General features: G+C 44.8%; 1 protein-coding gene across 1 annotated transcript; it reads left to right on the top strand.

Annotated features, from left to right (window-relative positions):
• The first annotated feature begins 16,600 nt into the window (after positions 1–16,600).
• Positions 16,601–18,162, top strand: LOC125548733 (EID1-like F-box protein 3). Its single transcript, XM_048712283.2, has one exon. The coding sequence runs from the start codon at positions 16,972–16,974 to the stop codon at positions 17,878–17,880; it is 909 nt and encodes a 302-aa protein (XP_048568240.1). The 5' UTR covers positions 16,601–16,971; the 3' UTR covers positions 17,881–18,162.
• The last annotated feature ends 3,620 nt before the right edge of the window (positions 18,163–21,782 follow it).

A 21,782-nucleotide genomic window follows, 5' to 3' on the forward strand; every position in this document is an offset into this window, starting at 1 on the left:
TGAAATCCCGTTGTTGACACGGGAGGATCCGGCGGAAGAGCATGACCTGGACTATGTTGACAAGCTTGAGGTTCTTGCTTGTCATATTCCTGATACATTTCTGGAGTCCGTCCAGCTCCACCGATGAACCCCAGGATAGGCCCTTCTCTTTCCAGGAGGTGAGCCGCGTGGGGATTCCGGATCGAAACTCAGGAGCCGCCACCCTGTTGGTGTCGCGTGGCTCGGTGATGTAGAACCATGCCGATTACCACCCCTTTATAGTCTCCACCAAGGAGCCTTCAAGCCATATAACATTGGGCATCTTGCCCACCATGGCTCCGCCGCATTCTGCTTGTTGGCCTCCCACCACCTTCGGCTTGATATTGAAGGTCTTCAGCCACAGGCCGAAGTGGGGCCGGATGCAGAGGAAAGCCTCACACATGACGATGAACGCCGAAATGTTGAGGATGAAGTTCGGGGCTAGATCATGAAAGTCCAGCCCGTAGTAGAACATAAGACCGCGGACGAATGGATGGAGGGGAAACCCCAGTCCGCGGAGGAAGTGGTGGAGGAAGACTACCCTCTCGTGAGGTTCCAGGGTGGGGACGATCTGCCCTGCAGCGGGCAGCCGATGCGCGATGTTCGCGGATAAGTATCCGGCTCCGCGCAGCTTTCTGATGTGTCCCTCCATGACGGAGGAAGCCATCCACTTGCCTCCCGCTCCGGACAAGTTTGGAGAAGGTTGAGGAGAAGGATGTGGGCTTGGGCGTTGGAGGTCGTGTGCGTAAGGACGGATGAGCAAGGAGGAAGAAGCCGTGGGTAAAAAAGGTTAAACCTTATCCCTTTATAAGGGCGGCCGAAACTATGTGCCTCCACTAGCCTGGTAAAACTCGCTTATCTCTCAAGCGCCGTAATTGATGGCACGGTTGGGTTACCCACGCCCGTATTGATGAGAATCCCATAATAAGGGGGACACGATCTCTGCTTTGACAAGACGTGTCAGGAAACTGCCTCGCGTTATGTGCGGGGCTTGTTAGAGAAAAACGGTTCGAATAATCACCGAGCCATGGCATGATGTCATGTTGCCAAAACATGTCAGCAGATTAGATTTGTGGAAATATTATTCTCTCTATGGTGGTAGGTGGAACGTATTTTGCAGGGTCGGACACTATCCTTTTATCCAAACTCTTCTGTGGTGTATCCGGAGGAGGAACCCGCCTTGCAATGCCGAAGACAACACTGCGCGCCGGACTCATCATCATTGAAGTCTGGTTCAGGGGCTACTGAGGGAGTCCTGGATTAGGGGGTCTCCGGACAGCCGGACTATATCCTTTGGCCGGACTATTGGACTATGAAGGTACAAGATTGAAGACTTCGTCTCATGTCCGGATGGGACTCTACTTGGCGTGGAAGGCAAGCTAGGAAATATGGATATGTATATCTCCTCCTTTGTAACCGACCTTGTGTAACCCTAGCCCCCTCCGGTGTCTATATAAACCGGAGGGTTTTAGTATATAGGACAACATAGAATCAGACCATAGGCTAGCTTCTAGGGTTTATCCTCTCCGATCTCATGGTAGATCAACTCTTGTAATACTCATATCATCAAGAATAAATCAAGCAAGACGTAGGGTTTTACCTCCATCAAGAGGGCCCGAACCTGGGTAAAACATTGTGTCCCCTGCCTCCTGTTACCATCCGCCTTAGATGCACAGTTCGGGACCCCCTATCCGAGATCCGCCGGTTTTGACACCGACACGTGGTGTCACGTGAATGGTTAACAGAATTTTGGATTCACTAGAATTTAAAAACCAGGCATCTCAATGTTTTGCCGGCAATCAACAGTGCCCCGGTGTTTGAAATTCATTCCCGTTTCTTGCATGGGACCTAAGCATGCACCCAAGGACAAATATTCGATTTTTCAACCAATTTATATGCACTGGAGCATGTGCATGTAGTTCAAATTTGAATTATGCGCATAAAATGCATTGAAAACTCAGTTAATGCATAAAAATGTCCAAACGAACCCCAAAAAATCACACAACACTCCTGTTGTTCTATGTTGTCACGAAAAAAATTGAAAGCAATAAGAGGCAATGGATATCGTTTCGTCCCCAAAGGTGGGACGTTCCCTACCAAAAAGCATTATGCTTGTTTGAGAAGCTTCGGTTTGTGAGAAGCATATACCCAAACCTGCCCCAAATGGGACAAAATTTGTACCATGACATGTTGATGCCGCTCCATGATAGCATGCCCAGTTTCATGAATTTGAGACGAGTTTTGGATTTACTAGAATTTAAAAACCAGGCATCTCAATGTTTTGCCAGCAATCAACGGTGCCCCGGTGTTTGAAATTCATTCCCATTTCTTGCATGGGACCTAAGCATGCACCCAAGGACACACATTTGATTTTTCAACCAATTTATATGCACTAGAGCATGTGCATGTAGTTAAATTTTGAATTATGCATATAAAATGCATTGAAAACTCAGTTAATGCATAAAAATGTCCAAACGAACCCCAAAAAATCACAAAAAATTGCACAACACTCCTGTTGTTCTATGTCGACATGAGAAAAAAATTGAAAGAAATAAGAGGCAATGGATATCGTTTCGTCCACAAAGGTGGGGCGTTCCCTATCGAAAACCATCATGCTTGTTGTGAGAAGCTCCGATTTGTGAGAAGCATATACCCAAACCTACCCCAAATGGGACAAAATTTGTACCACAGCATGTTGATGCCGCTCCATGATAGCATGCCAAGTTTCATGAATTTCAGACGAATTTTGGATTTACTAGAGTTTAAAAACCAGGCATCTCAATGTTTTGCCGGCAATCAACGGTGCCCCGGTGTTTGAAATTCATTCCCATTTCTTGCATGGGACCTAAGCATGCACCCAAGGACACATATTTGATTTTTCAACCGATTTATATGCACTGGAGCATGTGCATGCAGTTCAAATTTGAATTATGCACATAAATGCATTGAAAACTCACTTAATGCATAAAAATGTCCAAACGAACCCCGAAAAATCACAAAAATTCACACAACACTCCTGTTGTTCTATGTTGACACGAGAAAAAAAATATAAAAGTAATAAGAGGCAATGGATATCGTTTCATCCACAAAGGTGGGACGTTCCCTACCGAAAATCATCATGCTTGTTGTGAGAATCTCCGGTTCGTGAGAAGCATATAACTAAACCTGCCCCAAATGGGACAAAATTTGTACCACGACATGTTGATGCCGCTCCATTATATCATGCCAAGTTTCATGAATTTCAGACGAGTTTTGGGTTTACTAGAATTTACAAACCAGGCATCTCAATGTTTTGCCGGCAATCAACGGTGCCCAGGTGTTTGAAATCCATTCCCATTTCTTGCATGGGACCTAAGCATGCAGCGAAGGACAAAGATTTAATTTTTCAACCAAATTATATGCACTAGAGCTTGTGCATGTAGTTCAGATTTGAATTATGCACATAAAATGCATTGAAAACTCAGTTAATGCATAAAAATGTCCAAACAAACCCCGAAAAATCACAAAAAATCACACAACACTCCTGTTATTCTATGTTGACACAAGGAAAAAAATTGAAAGCAATAAGAGGCAATGGATATCGTTTTGTCCCCAAAGGTGGGACGTTCCCTACCGAAAACCATCATGCTTGTTGTGAGAAGTTCCATTTGTGAGAAGCATATACCCAAACCTGCCCAAAATGGGACAAAATTTGTACCGCGGCATTTTGATGCCGCTCCATGATAGCATGCCAAGTTTCATGAATTTCAGACGAGTTTTGGATTTACTAGAATTTAAAAACCATGCATCTCAATGTTTTGCCGGCAATCAACGGTGCCCATGTGTTTGAAATTCATTCCCATTTCTTGCATGGGACCTAAGCATGCACCCAAGGACACATATTTGATTTTTCAACCAATTTATATGCACTAGAGCATGTGCATGTAGTTCAAATTTGAATTATGCACATAAAATACATTGAAAACTCAGTTAATGCATAAAAATGTCCAAACGAACCCCGAAAAATCACAAAAAATTGCACAACACTCCTGTTATTCTATGTTGACATGAGAAAAAAATTCGAAAGCAATAATAGGCAATGGATATTGTTTCGTCCCCAAAGATGGACATTCCCTACCGAAAACCATCATGCTTGTTGTGAGAAGCTCCGGTTTGTGAGAAGTATATACCCAAACCTGCCCCAAATGGGACAAAATTTGTACCACGGCATGTTAATGCCGCTCCATGATAGCATGCCAAGTTTCATGAATTTCAAACAAGTTTTGGATTCATTAGAATTTAAAAACCAGGCATCTCAATGTTTTTCGGCAATCAACGGTGCCCTGGTGTTTGAAATTCATTCCCATTTCTTGCATGGGACCTAAGCATGCACCCAAGGACAAAGATTTAATTTTTCAACCAATTTATATGCACTGGAGCATGTGCATGTAGTTCAAATTTGAATTGTTCACCTGAAATTGGTAGAAAACCAATTTAATGTATAAAATGTTCAAACGAACCCTGAGTAATTCCAATTCTCTTACGACACACATATAGTTGCATGTTCACTCAGAGAAAAGTTCTAGCAATTCAAACACCATCCATTGCCGTTGTGACCCCATTATGTAATTCAAATCAAGATGAAAAATCAAGTAGATCACACACGGTTTATTATCAACAACCGTGTGAGATGTGGTACAAAATATCTTGGAGCACCATCGGTGTATAGTACGCCTATGGCTTACGCAAGATGGTGCGTCGGCTACAGTCCGCGGCTTGTGTCTCAAGCACACTAGCTCGCTCCCTAAACATCATTTCACTGTTCAATCATCGCTGGTGAAAGTTGGGCATATGGACCCGCGTCGTGAGGGCAACTTCGGTGGCCCACCCCGGCGAGAGCGCGGCCGCAGCCGCCATGCAAGGTGCATGAGCGCGGCCGCAATTTGCAATCGGACGACAAAGGCATCCCAAACAGCCGTTGTTGCTTCTCAGGTAGCGGCAGCAACATCTTCCTCAGGGATAGCAACTGGTGAGAGCGGCACAGCAGCTGTCCGTTCCGCAGCGGAGGCCTTAGCCCTGATGGAGGCCGTCCACGACCATGTTGAGGCTGCCCACGCCCAGCTCCTAGCGGTCACCGCACAAATCGAACGAAGCTTCTCCGACAATGGTCGGCAACCCACGGCCGAAGAGCTGGCAATCGCCGAGAGCGTTCGAGTAGCCGTTCGTTCCTCCGCCGCATACCTTGCGACGACGGAGCCCGTCCAAGCCCAGATTGCGTCCGCCCACGCCCATCTCGTGGCGGCCTTTTCCAAAGAGATGGCGGACGCGGATGGCGAGATGCTTGCCGAGTATGGTGCGATGGATGCCATGGAGCCCCTTCCCCAAGAGACAATCGGGTGTGAGCTGGACATGGAGGCGGCGGTGGAGATCGACGAGCACCAGCCATAGTAGAACTCTTTGTTTTGTTTAATTAGGAGCGCCGGTCTTTAATTTGTTAGAGTAATGTTTAGGTCAGCTAGCTCTGTTTAATTGATGAACTTGCTCGATTGAGAAGTGTGGGTGTGCTGTAGTCTCCTTTGTGTGCCCAAATTATGCAATGACGTGGATGACCACTGTAACCATGGAAATTCGAACCAAAACTTTTGATGTTCAAACTCATCACACACGGTTAAGCTATCTGAATCATTTGTGATGTCCACATATCATACACAGTTCTGAATAAGGAACCGTGTCTGATGACACTTTGCACGCCAGTTTTTTGGCTGGAGCGATTCCAAATTTTTGGCTTCCGCAGAAATATCTACCTCCCCGCCCCCTTCCCCTTACCAAAAGCCACATTTCCCCTCTTTCCGCCTTCCTTTCCAAGTTGAAACCTTCACTCCTTGCTTGCAGCGCCACCGCCTCCTTGCTGGCGACCCTCCTTCACGCTGCTCGGCCTCCTCTATCCAGGCAGGTAATCCACACCCGACCCCCATCCTCCTCCTTCCACATCCCACATGCCCCGACCGCCGGCACGAGCGCGACACCTTCCACCCAAATCACCGACCCCTCCACCAAATAAGCGCCGGCCTAAGCCATGGTGCACGCAGTATAGCCAGGACCTCAAGGAGCATTTGGCAGCGGAGAAGCAAATCGTGGTCGCACGTGTGGATGAGGTCGTGATGGTTGCCATTCGTGCCGACCCCCAGATCTTGGAGGAGCACCTTGCCAATTGCTAGCTACGCCAGTTAAGCATGCTCGGTTTACCCATTGCGTGTGCTGCTCCTGCCTTTCCTTCACAAAATCTAGTGAATTGTGCTATGTAATTTCACCATGCAATCTGTTGTTCTAGTGTATATGTTCTATATGTCATGCAGTGTGGTGCTTACTTATTAACTGTTTTGTTAATTAGTTGTCGTCTTCAGTTAACTGTTTGGTTCAATTCTGCAAATGTGATATTCAATTCTTCAGGCTGTAATTTTGTATTGTCTTCAATGTGAGAAATAAATCGAAATTATCTTTACAAAATTGTGGGTGTATTATGTTATTGTATACCATGTGAGGAATAAATTAAATTTGGTTGTAGTAAATACATGAGAAACAAATACAATTGCTAGAATTGGCTGTAGTTAATTGTTTGGTTAACTCTCTGATCTTCTATTAGGAGTATGTTATATTGTGCAATGTGGTGCTCAGTTAATGTTTGGTTCATTTGTTGTGGTGTTTAGTTAACTGCTTGGTTCAATGTTATATTGTGCAATGTGGTGCTCAGTTAATGTTTGGTTCATCTGTTGTGGTGTTTAGTTAACTGCTTCGTTCAATTCTGCAATGCGATATCCAATTGTCGCGGGTAGAATTTTGTATTGTTGTGCATGTGAGGAATAATTCGAATTTGGCTGCACTTAATACATGAGAAACATATAAAAGTGATATATTTCCTAGTTCTTAATCATGCTTGGTTTGGGTAAATGGGTTTTCCGTGTGGCTTCAATTAATCTGATGAATTTGCAATGTGCTTATTTTTTATCAACATATTTTACTAATAGCATGCAAACCCTTATTTAACTTGATTACTAACTACCTTATATGTGTTGCAGGGAAACAATGGAAAGCACTGAGGTTTACAATCGAGGTTAGCACGTGCATGGTCCGTTGTCTAGTAGCACATTATTGTGCAATTGTAGGAACCATTCTAATATTTTGGTTTTTAACAATTTGGTCTTGCGCATGTAGGTCCTGGTGTCAGAGGTTTTGACCCACTGTTCGACCCTTTTTGCATATGGGGAAATGAGTTGTCCATGAATATCAATCAAATCAATAAACTCACAAAGATTGTTAGGATAAAAAAATTAGCGACAAAAAACAACAAGATCTTTGTTTGCACAATGAAGAAGACATCCGTTCACTACAAGATGGTACTAACTATTATACCTTGCCTTTTTTTATTCCTTTGCCCCATTTCCAATATAGAGAAGATATTTATGCACATCCTTATTTTCAGGCCTTTCCAAAGCAGTTCACTAATGATTACCTCTCAAACCAACTCTATGGTCAGGAGGCGAGGAAGGTTTTCATACAACACCCACGGTTCAATATTGAAGTGTTCCTGAAGAGGACGAAGGACGGACGGTCAATCATCCACAGGCAGTGGCCTAAAGTTGCAAAGACCTTCAACATGAATGAAGGCTCAATATTCGCCTTCCGCTTCAGCAGTTTTCCAGATGAGATGCATATGTCTATATACCGTCTATGATGCTAATTTTGAAAGTTTTTACAGGTTGCATGTGGAACTTGCTGCTGGTGCAGTTGCGTAATGGGGTAGCTGAGTGCTGAAGCTATATCATGTTGTACTCTGATGTATTTCAATTATAAAATTGTGCTACCTTAATATGAAAATGAAATATATTGTGTGCTTAATATGAATGTCAATTAGATTAGTAAATGGATTATTAATAATAGAGAAATTAGCCTGCTAATGGCGAATTAGCCTGCTAATTGGGTTTTGATATTGCAAACGGTTGTTGACAAAATACCGTGGGCGATGACCTCAGGCAACACACACAGTTTCTAGGAATAAACCATGTTGGATCAATGAACAATCACACATGACTTCCTCTTGAAAATTGTTTGTGTTAGGCCACTTTGCGCAAACGTTTGCCACATAAAAACTATGTGTCATGGACAGCCTTTGCTACACAGTTTCTTCTATGGACTGTCTGTGATACATTCAATAATGCAAACAATTTAATAAGAAAAATTGTGTGTGATGTACCTGTGAACGGAAACGTTTTCCTTGAAGCAACTGCGTGGGATGTGCATACGAACGGAAACGTTTAGCGGGGACTGACTATGTGGGATGTACTTGCGACCGGAAACAATTTCATCGTATAATTGTATTTTCTTTTAGCTCTACTGTACATATTTACGTATTTGAGTTCTCGCCGGTCGCACACGACCTCATTTTGCCGAACGTGTGTGCCAAGAGGGCATATACCCGACAGTTTCTGGGTTGTGTGGGAAGGACCCCCCTATCGCCCACACTCACTTGGCGGCGGTTCCAAATGTCGTCACGGAAAGGGGTAAAAAATTGTTTGTTTAGGACCGACGCGCACTAGTGAAAGCATGAATTTTTAATCACACCTATCTCGAGATCGAGCACACGGTGGAGATGATGTAGCTAGTAGGGAGATCAAAAGTGGACAAAGCTCTTCTTGACAAAGCTAGATCTAGTTAGGGGGCACATAGGTCACTTCACTAAATGCTACATCTACCTAGCTACCTAATTTGGGAGGAGACAACTTCAACTAGTGGAGGGAGAAGGAAAAAGAGAAAGGAGATGCATTAATGGAGGTGGTGTATTTAGCTAGGAGTAATAAAGAGAGAGAAAGGTAGGTAGAAGAGGGGGAATAATGGGGGGGAGAAGTATTGAGGAAGAAGAAAAGTGAGGGAGAGAGGAGGTGGGAGGTAGGGGAAAGTGAGGAAGAGAGGAGATGGAAAGGGGAGGGAAAATGTGGTATTATGCTGCGTCTGAGCAGTAGCACGGGCCATAAAGCGTGCTACTGCTAAGAACATACCAGCAGCGCGCTTACTACGCACGCGCTACTGCTAAGCAGGGCCCGCCATGTGGCCAGTTTCAAAATTAGCAATAGCGACCAGAAAAAAAGTCGCTACTAATATTACTTTATCAGTAGCGCGGGTCGGGACAACGCACTGCTGCTAAACCTAGGTTGGTGGGTACTGTCGGTCGATTTTACTAGCAGCGCGTTTCCACTAGGCCGCGCCACTGCTAACTGGGTAGCAGCACCTCTTTTTGTACGGCGCTGCTGCTAAGATTCGGTGTATAAGGTTTTCCCTAGTAGGGAGACACATCCTAGAAGGGGTTGTTGTCTTACACGAAACTCTTCACGATATCCATTCGAAGAAACTTGATGGGGTTATATTCAAAGTGGATTTTGAGAAAGCATACGATAAGGTCAAATGGCCCTTCCTCCAATAGGCCTTACGCGTGAAGGGGTTTGATGATGCGTGGAGGAAACATGTAGACTCCTTTATTCAAAAAGAAATGGTTGAAATCAAAGTAAATGATGACATAGGTCATTATTTTCAGACACATAAGGGCTTACGATAGGGAGACCCGATCTCTCCTATTCTGTTTAACATAGTGGCAGATATGTTGGCAGTGCTTATCGGTAGGGCCAAGGAGAATGGCCAAGTAGGAGGACTAGTCCCACATCTGGTGGTTGGGAGAATATCCATACTACAATATGCTGATGATACTATTATTTTCATGAAACATGACCTCGTTAAGGCTAGAAATATGAAGCTGATATTTTACCTTTTTGAAAAATTGTCCGGATTGAAAATTAATTTTAACAAGAGCGAATTGTTCTATTTTGGGAGAGCCAAAGAGGAACAAGATGCATATAGACAATTGTTCGGATGTGAATTGGGATCCCTACCATTCACGTACCTAGGGATACCGATTCACCATCAAAATTATCGAACAAGTAGTGGAAATGCATTGAAGATCGATTTGAGAAAAAACTAAACTACTGGAAGGGCAAGCTTATGTCGTATGGGGTCCGCTAGTGTTGATAAACTCAGTTCTAACTAGCATGCCGATGTTCCTCTTATCTTTTTTGAGGTATTGGTAGGGGTATGAAAAAGATTAGATTTCTATCAATCTCGTTTTTTCTGGCAATGTGATGAAGTAAAATCGAAATTACCTCTATAAGCATTGTTATTAAAAAAATCTCAAGACAAAATTCACATCTACGGGATCACTATTTTGCTCAATCAGAATAGACAAAGACATATCATTAAGATCAATAGGAGCATTTTTATTAGCAACCAATTTCATAAGAGCATCAACTTTTTCACTCAAAGTACTAATTTATTCAAAGGAATTGATCTTTCTACTAGTAGGTGCTCTTTCGGTATGCCATTGTGAATAATTTGCCATAATATTATCAAGAAATTTAGTAGCTTCACCCAAAGTAGTTTCCATAAAAATACCACCCACGGGGGAATCTAAAAGATTTCTAAAGACAAAATTCAATCCCGCATAAAAAAATTGTATGATCATCCAAAGATTTAAACCATGAGTAGGACAATTTCTTAGCATCAATTTCATTCTTTCCCAAGATTGTGCAACATGTTCATGCTCAAGTTGCTTAAAATTCATGATTTGAGTTCTACGGGAAATAATTTTTGCGGACGGAAAATACTTAGTAATATAAGTATCTTTACACTTATCCCAAGAATTGATACTATTGCGAGGCAAAGAAGAAAACCAAATTTTTGTACGATCCCTCAAGGAAAAAGGAAATAATTTCAACTTCACAATATCATTGTCCACATCTTTTTTCTTTTGCATATCACACAATTCTACGAATGTGTTTAGATGGGATGCGACATCCTCATTAGGAGTACCAGAAAAATGGTCTTTTATAACAAGATTCAACAAAGCGGCATTAATATCACAATACTCTGCACTAGTGGCTGGAGGAGCAATCGGAGTACTAATAAAATCATTATTATTCAAAAAAGGGCAGCCATGTGCATGTAGCTCCCGCTTGCGCATGGTCCGGGGAAGGGTCCGATCACTTTGGTCTTTAGTACGCAGCCTTTCCCTGCATTTCTGTAAGAGGTTGTTTCCAGGACTTGAACCCATGACCTCATGGTCATAAGGCGGCAGCTTTACCACTGCGCCAAGGCTCCCCTTCTTTTTATTGAACATCAGTATAGACACAAGCGCTCATATACACGTGCATACACTCACCCCTATGAACGCACACACACACCCTACCCCTATGAGCACCTCCGAAAGACTGCGCCTCGTCGTCGACGGGAACGTCTCCTCCCACCGAATGCACATCGTCAGAAATCCTAAAATAAATCCAAGAATAAATGCGAGCATCAGGATTTGAACCATTATTATTAGTATTAGAAAAATCACACAATTTATTATTTTCTTGAGACATCGTGACTAATCAAACAAGATTGCAAGCAAACAAGAGATCTGACAAGAAAAAATATGAACGAAAACGAAGGCAAATAAAAGGCAATTTTTTGTGAAGTGGGGGAGATGAAAACGAGAGGCAAATATCAAATAATGTAAATTGCAAGGATATGAGATTTGTGATTAGGAACCTGATAGATCTTGATGATGTCTTCCAGCAATGGCGCAAGAAATTCCTTTGACATGGCTTAGATCTGCGTTCGTACTTCCCCAAAAAGGAAGGGATGGTACAGCACACCTACGGCAAGTATTTTCCTCGGTTATTAAATCAAGGTTATCAATCTAGTAGAAGGACCAAGCAACACTATGCAATGGTACCTGCACACAAAGAACAAATACTTGCAACCCAACACGCAGGGGTTGTCAATCCCTCTACGGTAAAAAGATAGATTAATTTGTATGAGATTGGATAAATAGATCTTGCAAAAACACAAAATAAAATAAGTAAAGAAAAATTGCAGCAATGTATTTTTGAGTTGTGTGAAATAATAGATCTGAAAACAATATGATAAAAGATAGATGGGGGGAGGGCATAGATTTCACTAGTCGCTCTCGAGAAAATAGAATACGGTGGGTAAACAAATTACTATTGGACAATTGATAGAAGAGCAAATAATTATGACGATATCCAAGGCAATGATCATCTATATAAGCATCACGTCCAAGATTAGTAGACCGAAATAATTCTGCATCTACTACTATTACTCCACACATCGACCGCTATCCAGCATGCATCTAGTGTATTAAGTTCATGGAGAAACGAAGTAATGCAATAGGAACGATGACATGTTGTTGACAAGATCTATTCATGTAGGAACGGACCTCGTCTTTTTATCCTTAATAGCAACGATACATGCGTGCCTTGCTACCCCTTCTGTCACTAGTTGAGGTCACCGCAAGATCGAACCCATCACAAAGCACATCTTCCATTGCAAGAAATATCAATCTAGTTGGCCAAACCAAACCAAAGTTTCGGAGAAGAAATACGAGGCTATAACAATCATGCATATGAGAGATCAAAGAAACTAAAAGAATATTCATAGATAGATCTGATCATAAAGTCGCACTTCATCGGATCCCAAGAAACACACCACAAAAAGTCAGTACATCAAATAGATCTTCAAGAACATCGAGGAGAACATTGTATTGAGAATCAAAAAGAGAGAAAAAGCCATCTAGCTACTACCTACGGACCCGTAGGTCTATGATGAACTACTCACGGATCATTGGAGGAGCACCAATGAGGATGATGAACCCCTCCGTGATCGTGTTCCCCTCCGACAGAGTGCCGGAATAGGGCTCTAGATTGGATCTCATGGTTCTGGAACTTGCGGTGGCTGGAATTATGTTTCAATCGCTCCCCTAGGATTTTCGGAATATCTGGGTATTTATAGAGCTGAGAGGCGGTGGAGGAGACCCTCATGAGCCCCACCACCCATCTGGGCGCGCCAGGGGCCTCTGGCGTGCCCAGGTGGGTGATGAGCCCTATGGGCCTCCCCCTGTGCTTCCTTAGCTCTCAAGTTGTCTTCTGGTTAAAAAATCTCAAAAAAGTTTCGTGACATTTGGATTTCGTTTGGTACTAATATTCCGTGGAGTAAAAAACAAGCAAAAAACAACAACTGGCACTGAGCACTATGTTAATAGGTTAGTCCCAAAAAAGAATAAAGTTGCTATAAAAGGAATCTAAAACATTCAAGAATGGTAATATAACAACATTGAACAATAAAAAATTATAGATACGTTGGAGACGTATCACCCCCCGGCGCAGCTATTCTCGGCTCGAGCTCAAATGAGCCTGCATGAACAGCAAAATTGTAAAAAAAAACATTAAAAATATCAGATTTTTTGTGTGAAACATTGACAAACTTTCTGAGTGCTTGCAAAACTTATTCATGAAATCACATTTGTGGAAGTGGTGGCAAAAAAGAAACTCATGCACCAAAAATGCCATTTTCGAAAGCATTTTAAAGTGCTAATTTTGTTTTTTTTGCAGCGAATTTCACGAATGTCATTCCAAAGTAAAATTTTGCTGGCTCTTAAAACATTTGTTAAAGTTTATCGCACAGTTTTTTTTTTGTTTTTTTTTGAATTTACTGTTCATCCTAGCTCGGGAACATAAGGACACTTTCCCTCCTCCTCCCCCCCCCCCCCCACACACACACACACCAACTGCTGCAAGCCATGCGAACCAACCTGTGGTTGAGATGGTTAGATGGACAGTGGTATCCCCAACCCACCAGGGTTCATATCCTGGTGCTCGCATTATTCCTGGATTTATTTCGGAATTTCCGGCGATGCGCTTTCAGTGGGAGGAGACGTTCCCGTCGACGATGAGGTGCCTATGATGACTTTGTACATTTCAAGATGATATGTCGGCTCAGTCTCTCGGAGGTGCTCATAGAGATAGGGTGTGTGTGTGCGCGCGTTCATAGAGATGAGTGTATGTGCGTGTATATGAGCGCTTGTGTCTGTACTGATGCTAAAAAAACTGCTGCAAGCCATCAAGTGCTCGCATACAATTTTAGTATTTTTGGTTGGTCAGTACTCAAGGTGGCAGGATGTTTGTTGATTTCATCTAATTTTTCTCTGACTGAATTGAGAAACAATATAATCAACATGGCAATCTATGCAAATTTTTAACCACCGACAAAATAGAATTATAGACATGGTTCGTACCTTCGTTCACATGTTGCAGTAGGGGTAGCAAGTGGCAAATTAAATTCAGTTCGTCCAATTTTATCGCATTCCACGTGACATTGTTGATGAGCCATTCGGCCATGGCTGGCTGCTACCCCAGGGTCCATTTAATTTTCACAAAAGACAAGAATAATCCTACATGAAAATCACATAGCTCATTAAAGGCAAAATACTCATTTTTTACTCACGTACCCATGGCAATTTGTTACATTTTAACTTGGCAACTTTCTCTATTTAGCATTGCAATTCTTATCCTCATTCACTTGGCAAAAAAATACGACAAGGGAATGGATTCCCGACCAAATGTAAAGCTATTCCAATTCGCTAAAGATGTGAAGAAAGTCTTACACCTCCTTAGGTTAGGCATGAAATTTTTTGTCCGAAACGGAAAGGTAAGATCCTCCTAGCATGATGTGTGGTGTGGCGACCAACCTTTATGTGAGGCGTACCATTCCTTATTTAACGCCAAGGTCGCCGACATGTGGATAAATGAGAGATGGGAACCACGCTTTCGGAGGTCGCTCGGGGCAACCGAAGGAGTAGAATGGGACGGCATGTGGGTCAAGCTAAAAGGACGTCCAATTATTCATGAACAGGATGAGGTCTCTTCGAAGCTAGAAGCTTCGGGCGGCTTCCCTACGGGATCACTCTATAAGGAAAATGTTCAAATTATCTATTCCATGCAATCTGGTCGGGATTTGGCAGGCGTGAATGCCTGCCAAAATAAAGATATTTCTTTGGCAAGTGTCTCGTAACCGTATTACTAGCAGCGACGTGTAAAAGAAGCACAGTCTAGGAGATGGCAAGTGCATTTGGTGTGGCGAGGTTGAGGACCATGATCATTTGTTTTTCCGGTGTATCGTCGCCCGTTTTACTTGGAGTGCTCTCCACGAGGCTGCAGGATGCTCTTGGAACCCAAGTGGGTTCTTGGACCTCCATCGCTTGATCCAAGGAACAACGAGGCGAGACCGAAGGATGGCATGGGTTGGGTTTAGGGCACTAGCATGGGATCTCCGGATCACTAGGAATAAATCATTGACAGAGGGAAAATTGTTTCTACATCCGGCTGACTTGCTATACAAATTGATATCTTTCTTGCAGCTATAGAAGCTATTGGCGAAACCAAAGGACAGAAGAAGGACAGAGCTGCTCGCTCTAAAGGTATCGGCAAAATGCACCGAGCTTCGTCGATCGCGATAGGGGACACCACCGGCTGGGCGCTGTCCCTTGATCCCCGCGTTCGGGAGACCACCACCCTTGTTTGGCTTGCCACCGGTGATGCGTCGCCGTTTATTGGCCTCTTTTTGACGGAATATCGTCGGAGGGTGGAGGGCTGCCGCATTGCATTAAGAAGCAGAGAATTGATACAATTAATAAGGAAAATTGAACCCAAAAACCATACATGACACGAGCTTATCAACTTCTTGACTTGTATCCACACTTTTCTTTCAGCGATCAGTCGAACATTATGTAGTCGGCTACCTTCGTACTTTGCCCTTTGTGGCTTTTGTTTGACTTTGTAAGGGCCTCAATTTAAGGCCAAGTAAGAGCCTTTTCAGATAATACTGTACGATCTAGATCGTTTTCAGACACTGTCAACAACAAACGCGCAGTTTACGGCGCTCGGTGCAACGCGCGCGCTTAGCTAAAAGTGCAAAGGAACTGACCACGTAGAGCACATTTCTAGCGCCGGTCAAGGCCCAAGCGTCCCTCCACGAGGTAGCCACGTACGTGATTCCCGTACAGGAATCCCCTGAGGCCCCGACACGTGTGCCCCACCCAACAGCGGCGCGACACGTACCCAGTCAGAGATATCCCACACCACGCGCGGGGTGAACTTTTCCCGGCACACCTGGCGCTGCAACGGATGTCGACGTGTCCGTCACCGGCGCAGGGCACCTGACGGCTGACCCGCCGGAAAAGCGCCCGCGGTCACCGCTGAAAAAGAACGATAAAAATGGCAGCCGCGCACGAGGCGCTCGAAAGAGAGACCGGCTGCGCCTGGACGCCCGACGCGCGTCCCCGGCCGCGGCCACGCGCCGGCCGGCGAGGCGTCTCTTCGGCGATGGACGCGCTGCAGGTCGACACGTGGGCACCTCCCGGCGCTCCCGGAGAGCCGGCGTAGGTGGATTAGGAAATGCGGCGACGGATTAAGTAGTGCGCTCGCTTGTCTCGCGGCAGCGTCCGTGAAGGATCCAAGCTTTTGATACGGACAGGCCATACAATATTGACGGACACGTATGGAAATGGCAACGGGCTGGTCGTGAGGGCGAGATGATTGTCAGGTAGTGCCGAACAGTACCCGAGTTTGGGCAGGGGGTCGGTGGTCCTGATCGATGCACAAGCTTACTCTAGTGCAAGAGGACGCGTTGATCCAGCGTACTCCGTGAATTGGCGTGCTTATTTTACTGTGGTGCTATCCAGTTGCGTATCTTTTGGAGGAGATGGAAATTGACAAGATGGCTCTTGCAGTCCAGTGATCGAGACGAGCAACAAATTACTCTAGTCGGTCTCGGCGCCGGAGCGTGAGTGGTCCAACTGTCCAACGGGCAACGGCGACACGACACGGCCGGTCCGATCCTGCCCCGACACCACCCCTTCCGGGGAGCACGCACGTCTATATAGAGGGAGCCCGCCGCCGTCTGTCATCTCCGTCCTCGCATATGCACATTAGCTACTCATCATTCACTCACCAGTAGCGCTACTACCTTTTCGTTTGGGATTGGCTACGTGCCTGTTCCAAGTTAGGAGCACGAGCGGAGCGACGCGTGCGATCGATGAGCGAGGGCGCGCGGAACACGCGGCAGTTCCGCGGCGCGTGGAGCGGCGGCGGCGGGACGGGTGGCATTGGCAGCGCGAGCTACCGGGATGGCGACGGCGGCATTGGGTCCCCGCGCTACAGCGGCGTCAACACGGGGATCCTGGACGAGCAGGTGCTGTCGCTCGTGTTCCGCTCCATCAACTGGGACCCGCAGGCGCTCTGCACCGCGGCGAGCGTCAGCAGGCGGCTCCGCGCCGTCGCGGAGCGCGTGCTCTGGCGGGAGCTCTGCATCTCGCGCGCGCCGCGGATGGTGGCGTCGCTCACGGAGGCCGCGGGGGTCGGAGTCGGAGCCGGAGCGGCCCCGCCGCCCTCGGGGCGCATTGGCGGCGGGTGGCCGGCGCTGGCGAAGCTGCTCTCCTTCTGCTGCGGCGCCGCGGGGACGGCCGTGCCGGTGCCGGGGCACCTCACGCGGGTGTCGCGCTTCTCCAAGACCTCCGGGCGGAGCTTCCTGTCGCGGCGCTGCAGGACCGACATGCTGTACGTGTCCGACCCGTGCGAGCACGCGGTGCCCGGCGCGGACGACGACCTCGGCGCCTACCGCGGGGTGTTCCGGTGGTTCATGCGCTCGCGGACGCGGGCTTGCCTGCTGGGCCGCCAGGCCGAGCTCGACCCGCGCGTGCGCTGCCCCTACTGCGGCGCGCGCGTCTGGAACATGGTCGCCGCCAACCTCGTGCCGCGCGGCGCGTCGCGCCGGATGGGATCCGACGAGGGCCGGCTCGAGTACTACGTCTGCGTCAGCGGCCACGTCCACGGCAACTGCTGGCTCGCGCATCTCACCTCGAGTGAAGGCGAACACGACGACGACCCCGACTCCCACGACGCGTCGGAAGGTAGCAGCGGCGACGACGGCCATGTCGCCCAGTGAGCGTAGTTGGTGGGCTACCGTGTGTTCAGTTTTCCATGGATTGTCAGCAGAGGGCTGCACCATCAGCAGTGCGGCACGTAGCTAGCTAGATCACCCGATGTCTAGCTAGATCACTCGATGTAGATCAGAGGAGTACTTATTTCTAGAGAGTACCGTCTTTGCGTGCTCTGATCTCGTTTGTAGTTCATTAATATTCTGTTGCTGCTTTGCCGGCTTTGTTTTAATCTCCTATGTTTCCCTACAGGCCGATGTGATTTGACTCCAATTAGTACTCAAGTGGCCCTCTTTACTGTCAGCCAGATGTATGTACCTTTGTTAACCTAGACTAGATTACCATAGTATGCTATCTTTGGAATGCTCCACGCGTGCTCTCTCTTACTCGCACTTGATAATACACTGTACATTTTTAATGTAATGTACTACTTTAAAAAATTAGGTTATGTGCAGTAGCCCAGTTTTTTTTGGAAAGTAACATGGTTTATTCAGAAACCACAGTTTAAATAATTTAATGTGTTCAGCATCAACAAATACTGCAATTTCATAAACCATGGCACTTCCTCTCTCCTAGTATAATGTAGCCTATATAGATTTTGTAAAAATTCAAACTTTACAAACTCTGATCAAATTTCTGTAGAAATTATTTATATCTACAGTACCAAATATATATGCAATATGAAAATATGTCTCATGATATATCACATGATATGTATTTGTTGATGTTTTTTTTTTCTACAAACTTGGTCGTAGTTTGTAAAATTTGACTTTTGAAAAAAAAATATACGCACATGCACTACATTATGAAATGGAGGATATGTCGCAAATTATTTTCCAGGAAGTATTTGAAAAGAGTTCTCAACCTCTTTTGCGACAAACTGGCGTATTCATTGTCCACATATTAGAGCACTGTGATTTTGGATTGCGATGATTTTTTTATATAAGAAAATAATGTGCTGCCAGACTAGGCCTAGTAGAAGTTGTGTCAAATGTGTGTTGCTGGTTTCCCCGCAAATGGGGGCAAGTCAACAAACCGTGGTAGGAATAGGGAAACCGTGGTAGGAACAGGGAAAATTTCAGGTGCCCCCGTTCCTGGGGTGTTCCCATGCTCCAACTTCAAAACATCAATTTAAATGTTTTAAAATTTTCAGAAAAAATATGAATGCTCACAAGGAATGTGACTAAAACATCTAAAAATTTCAGGTCCAAACTCAAAATGTACATTGAGAAACAAAAAAGAAAAACTCTGATGTGAATAGTGTCAAATGTTGCTTTTGACTTTTTATGGCACTATTCACGCTAGATTTCACATTTTCGTTTCTCAATTTTCAGTTAGATTTTAGATCTGAAATTTTCAGGACTTGTAGTTACATTTCTTATAAACATTCATAAAAAATTTCAGAATTTTTTGAAACATTCAAAATTTATTTTTTTGAAGTTGGAGTATAGGGAGCACCCAAGGATGGGAGCATATGATATTTCCTCGGTAGGAGCAAATCACTGATACAATACAATATTAAAAAATAGCTGGTTGCTTTCATTCTGAACTTGCCTTTGGGCACAAGTGCGTAAACAATGCATGTCAGCGGAATCGGCAGTCTTCAAATTATGCTTTTTGAAGGCCAGCGACATCAACCCTAGTTGCCCCCGCCAAGAGAGTCAACCTTTCGACGCCGTTTTTCGGTGGCTCCCCATGCCCCCCTCCCCGTTAGCTACCTCTTGGTCGTCGGTGGTGAAGGGGGTTGCCAGATCCCGTGTGTGTGGATTGTTTTAGCTTTAGGTTTTAGAGCCTTAGTAGCTCAGGTTTTTGGATCGTCTGACGCCTTGGCTTCGGTAAAGGCAACAACTATGCTGAATAAAGAAGGTCTGGATTCTTCTCCGACGAGGTAATCTTTCTATGGCCGGTGATGGATTTGGGAACCAGTTTGTTCAAGCAGGGATATCATAACGGCGACTGAAGGAAATATGCCCTAGAGGCAATAATAAAGTTGTTATTTATATTTCCTTATGTCATGATAAATGTTTATTATTCATGCTAGAATTATATTAACCGGAAACTTAGTACAAATGTGAATACATAGACAAACAGAATGTCCCTAGTATGCCTCTACTTGACTAGCTCGTTAATCAAAGATGGTTAAATTTCCTAACCATAGACATGAGTTGTCATTTGATGAAAGAGATCACATCATTAGAGAATGATGTGATGGACAAGACCCATCCGGTAGCTTAGCATAATGATCGTTTAGTTTTATTGCTATTGCTTTCTTCATGACTTATACATGTTCCTATAACTATGAGGTTATGCAACTCCTAATACTAGAGGAACACCTTGTGTGCTATCAAACGTCACAACGTAACTGTGTGATTATAAAGATGCTCTACAGGTGTCTTCGATGGTGTCTGTTGAGTTGGTATAGATCGAGATTAGGATTTGTCACTCCGTGTATCGGAGATGTATCTTTGGGCCCTCTCGGTAGTGCACATCACTATGAGCCTTGCAAGTAATGTGACTAATGAGTTAGTTACGGGATGATGCATTACGGAACGAGTAAAGAGACTTGCCGGTAACGAGATTGAACTAGGTATGATGATGCTGACGATCGAATCTCGGGCAAGTAACATACCGATGACAAAAGGAATAATGTATGTTATTATGCGGTTTGATCGATAAAGATCTTCGTAGAATATATAGGAACCAATATGAGTCACTGTTCAAGATATCTTCCGATATTCCGATAAATCGGCCGATTTATCGCTTACCAGTGTCTGATTGATAAGATATATCGGCCGATAAATCAACCGATATGACGATAAATCGGCCGATATGCCGATAAACTGGCTGATTTACCCCTTATCATGGGTCGACCGATAAGCGATATCCCCAACATTGATATGAGCATCCAGGTTCCGCTATTGGTTATTGACCGGATATGTCTATATAGTTCTCGAATCCGTAGGGTCTGCACGCTTAATGTTCGATGACGATTTGTATTATGAGTTATGTGATTTGATGACCGAAGTTTTTTCGGAGTCCCGGATGAGATCATGGACATGACGAAGAGTCTCGAAATGGTCGAGAGGTAAAGATCAATATAATGGAAGGTTATATTCGGACACCGGAATGGTTCCGAAGTGTTTTGGGTATTTTCCGAAGTACCAGGAGGTTACTGGACCCCCCCCCCCCGAGGAAGTAATTGGCCTTAATGGGCTTTAGGGGAAAGGAGAGAAGGGCCTCAAGGGGTGGCCGCACCCCCCTGTTGGAAATATGCCCTGGAGGCAATAAAAAATGGTTATTATTATATTTCCTTATTCATGATAATTGTCTATTGTTCATGCTATAATTGTATTAACCGGAAACCGTAATACATGTGTGAATACATAGACCACAACATGTCCCTAGTAACCCTCTAGTTGACTAGCTCATTGCAATAGATGGTTATGGTTTCCTGACCATGGACATTGGATATCGTTGATAACGGGATCACATCATTAGGAGAATGATGTGATGGACAAGACCCAATCCTAAGCATAGCACAAGATTGTGTAGTTTATTTGCTAGAGCTTTTCTAATGTCAAGTATCATTTCATTAGACCATGAGATTGTGCAAATCACGGATACCGTAGGAATGCTTTGGGTGTATCAAACGTCATAACATAACTGGGTGGCTATAAAGGTGCACTACAGGTATCTCCGAAAGTGTCTGTTGGGTTGGCACGAATCGAGACTGGGATTTGTCCCTCCGTATGACGGAGAGGTATCTCTGGGCCCACTCGGTAATGCATCATCATAATGAGCTCAATGTGACTAAGGAGTTAGCCACGGGATCATGCGTTACAGAACGAGTAAAGAGACTTGCCGGTCACGAGATTGAACAAGGTATGGGGATACCGACGATCGATTCTCG

Source organism: Triticum urartu, chromosome 3A, assembly GCF_056163025.1.
Source record: "Triticum urartu cultivar PI428250 chromosome 3A, HENAU_Tu73, whole genome shotgun sequence".
NCBI lineage: Eukaryota > Viridiplantae > Streptophyta > Magnoliopsida > Poales > Poaceae > Triticum > Triticum urartu.

Coding starts and splice junctions, on each gene's coding strand:
- LOC125548733 (XM_048712283.2), top strand. CDS start 16,972: ATGAGCGAGGGCGCGCGGAACACGCGGCAGTTCCGCGGCGCGTGGAGC.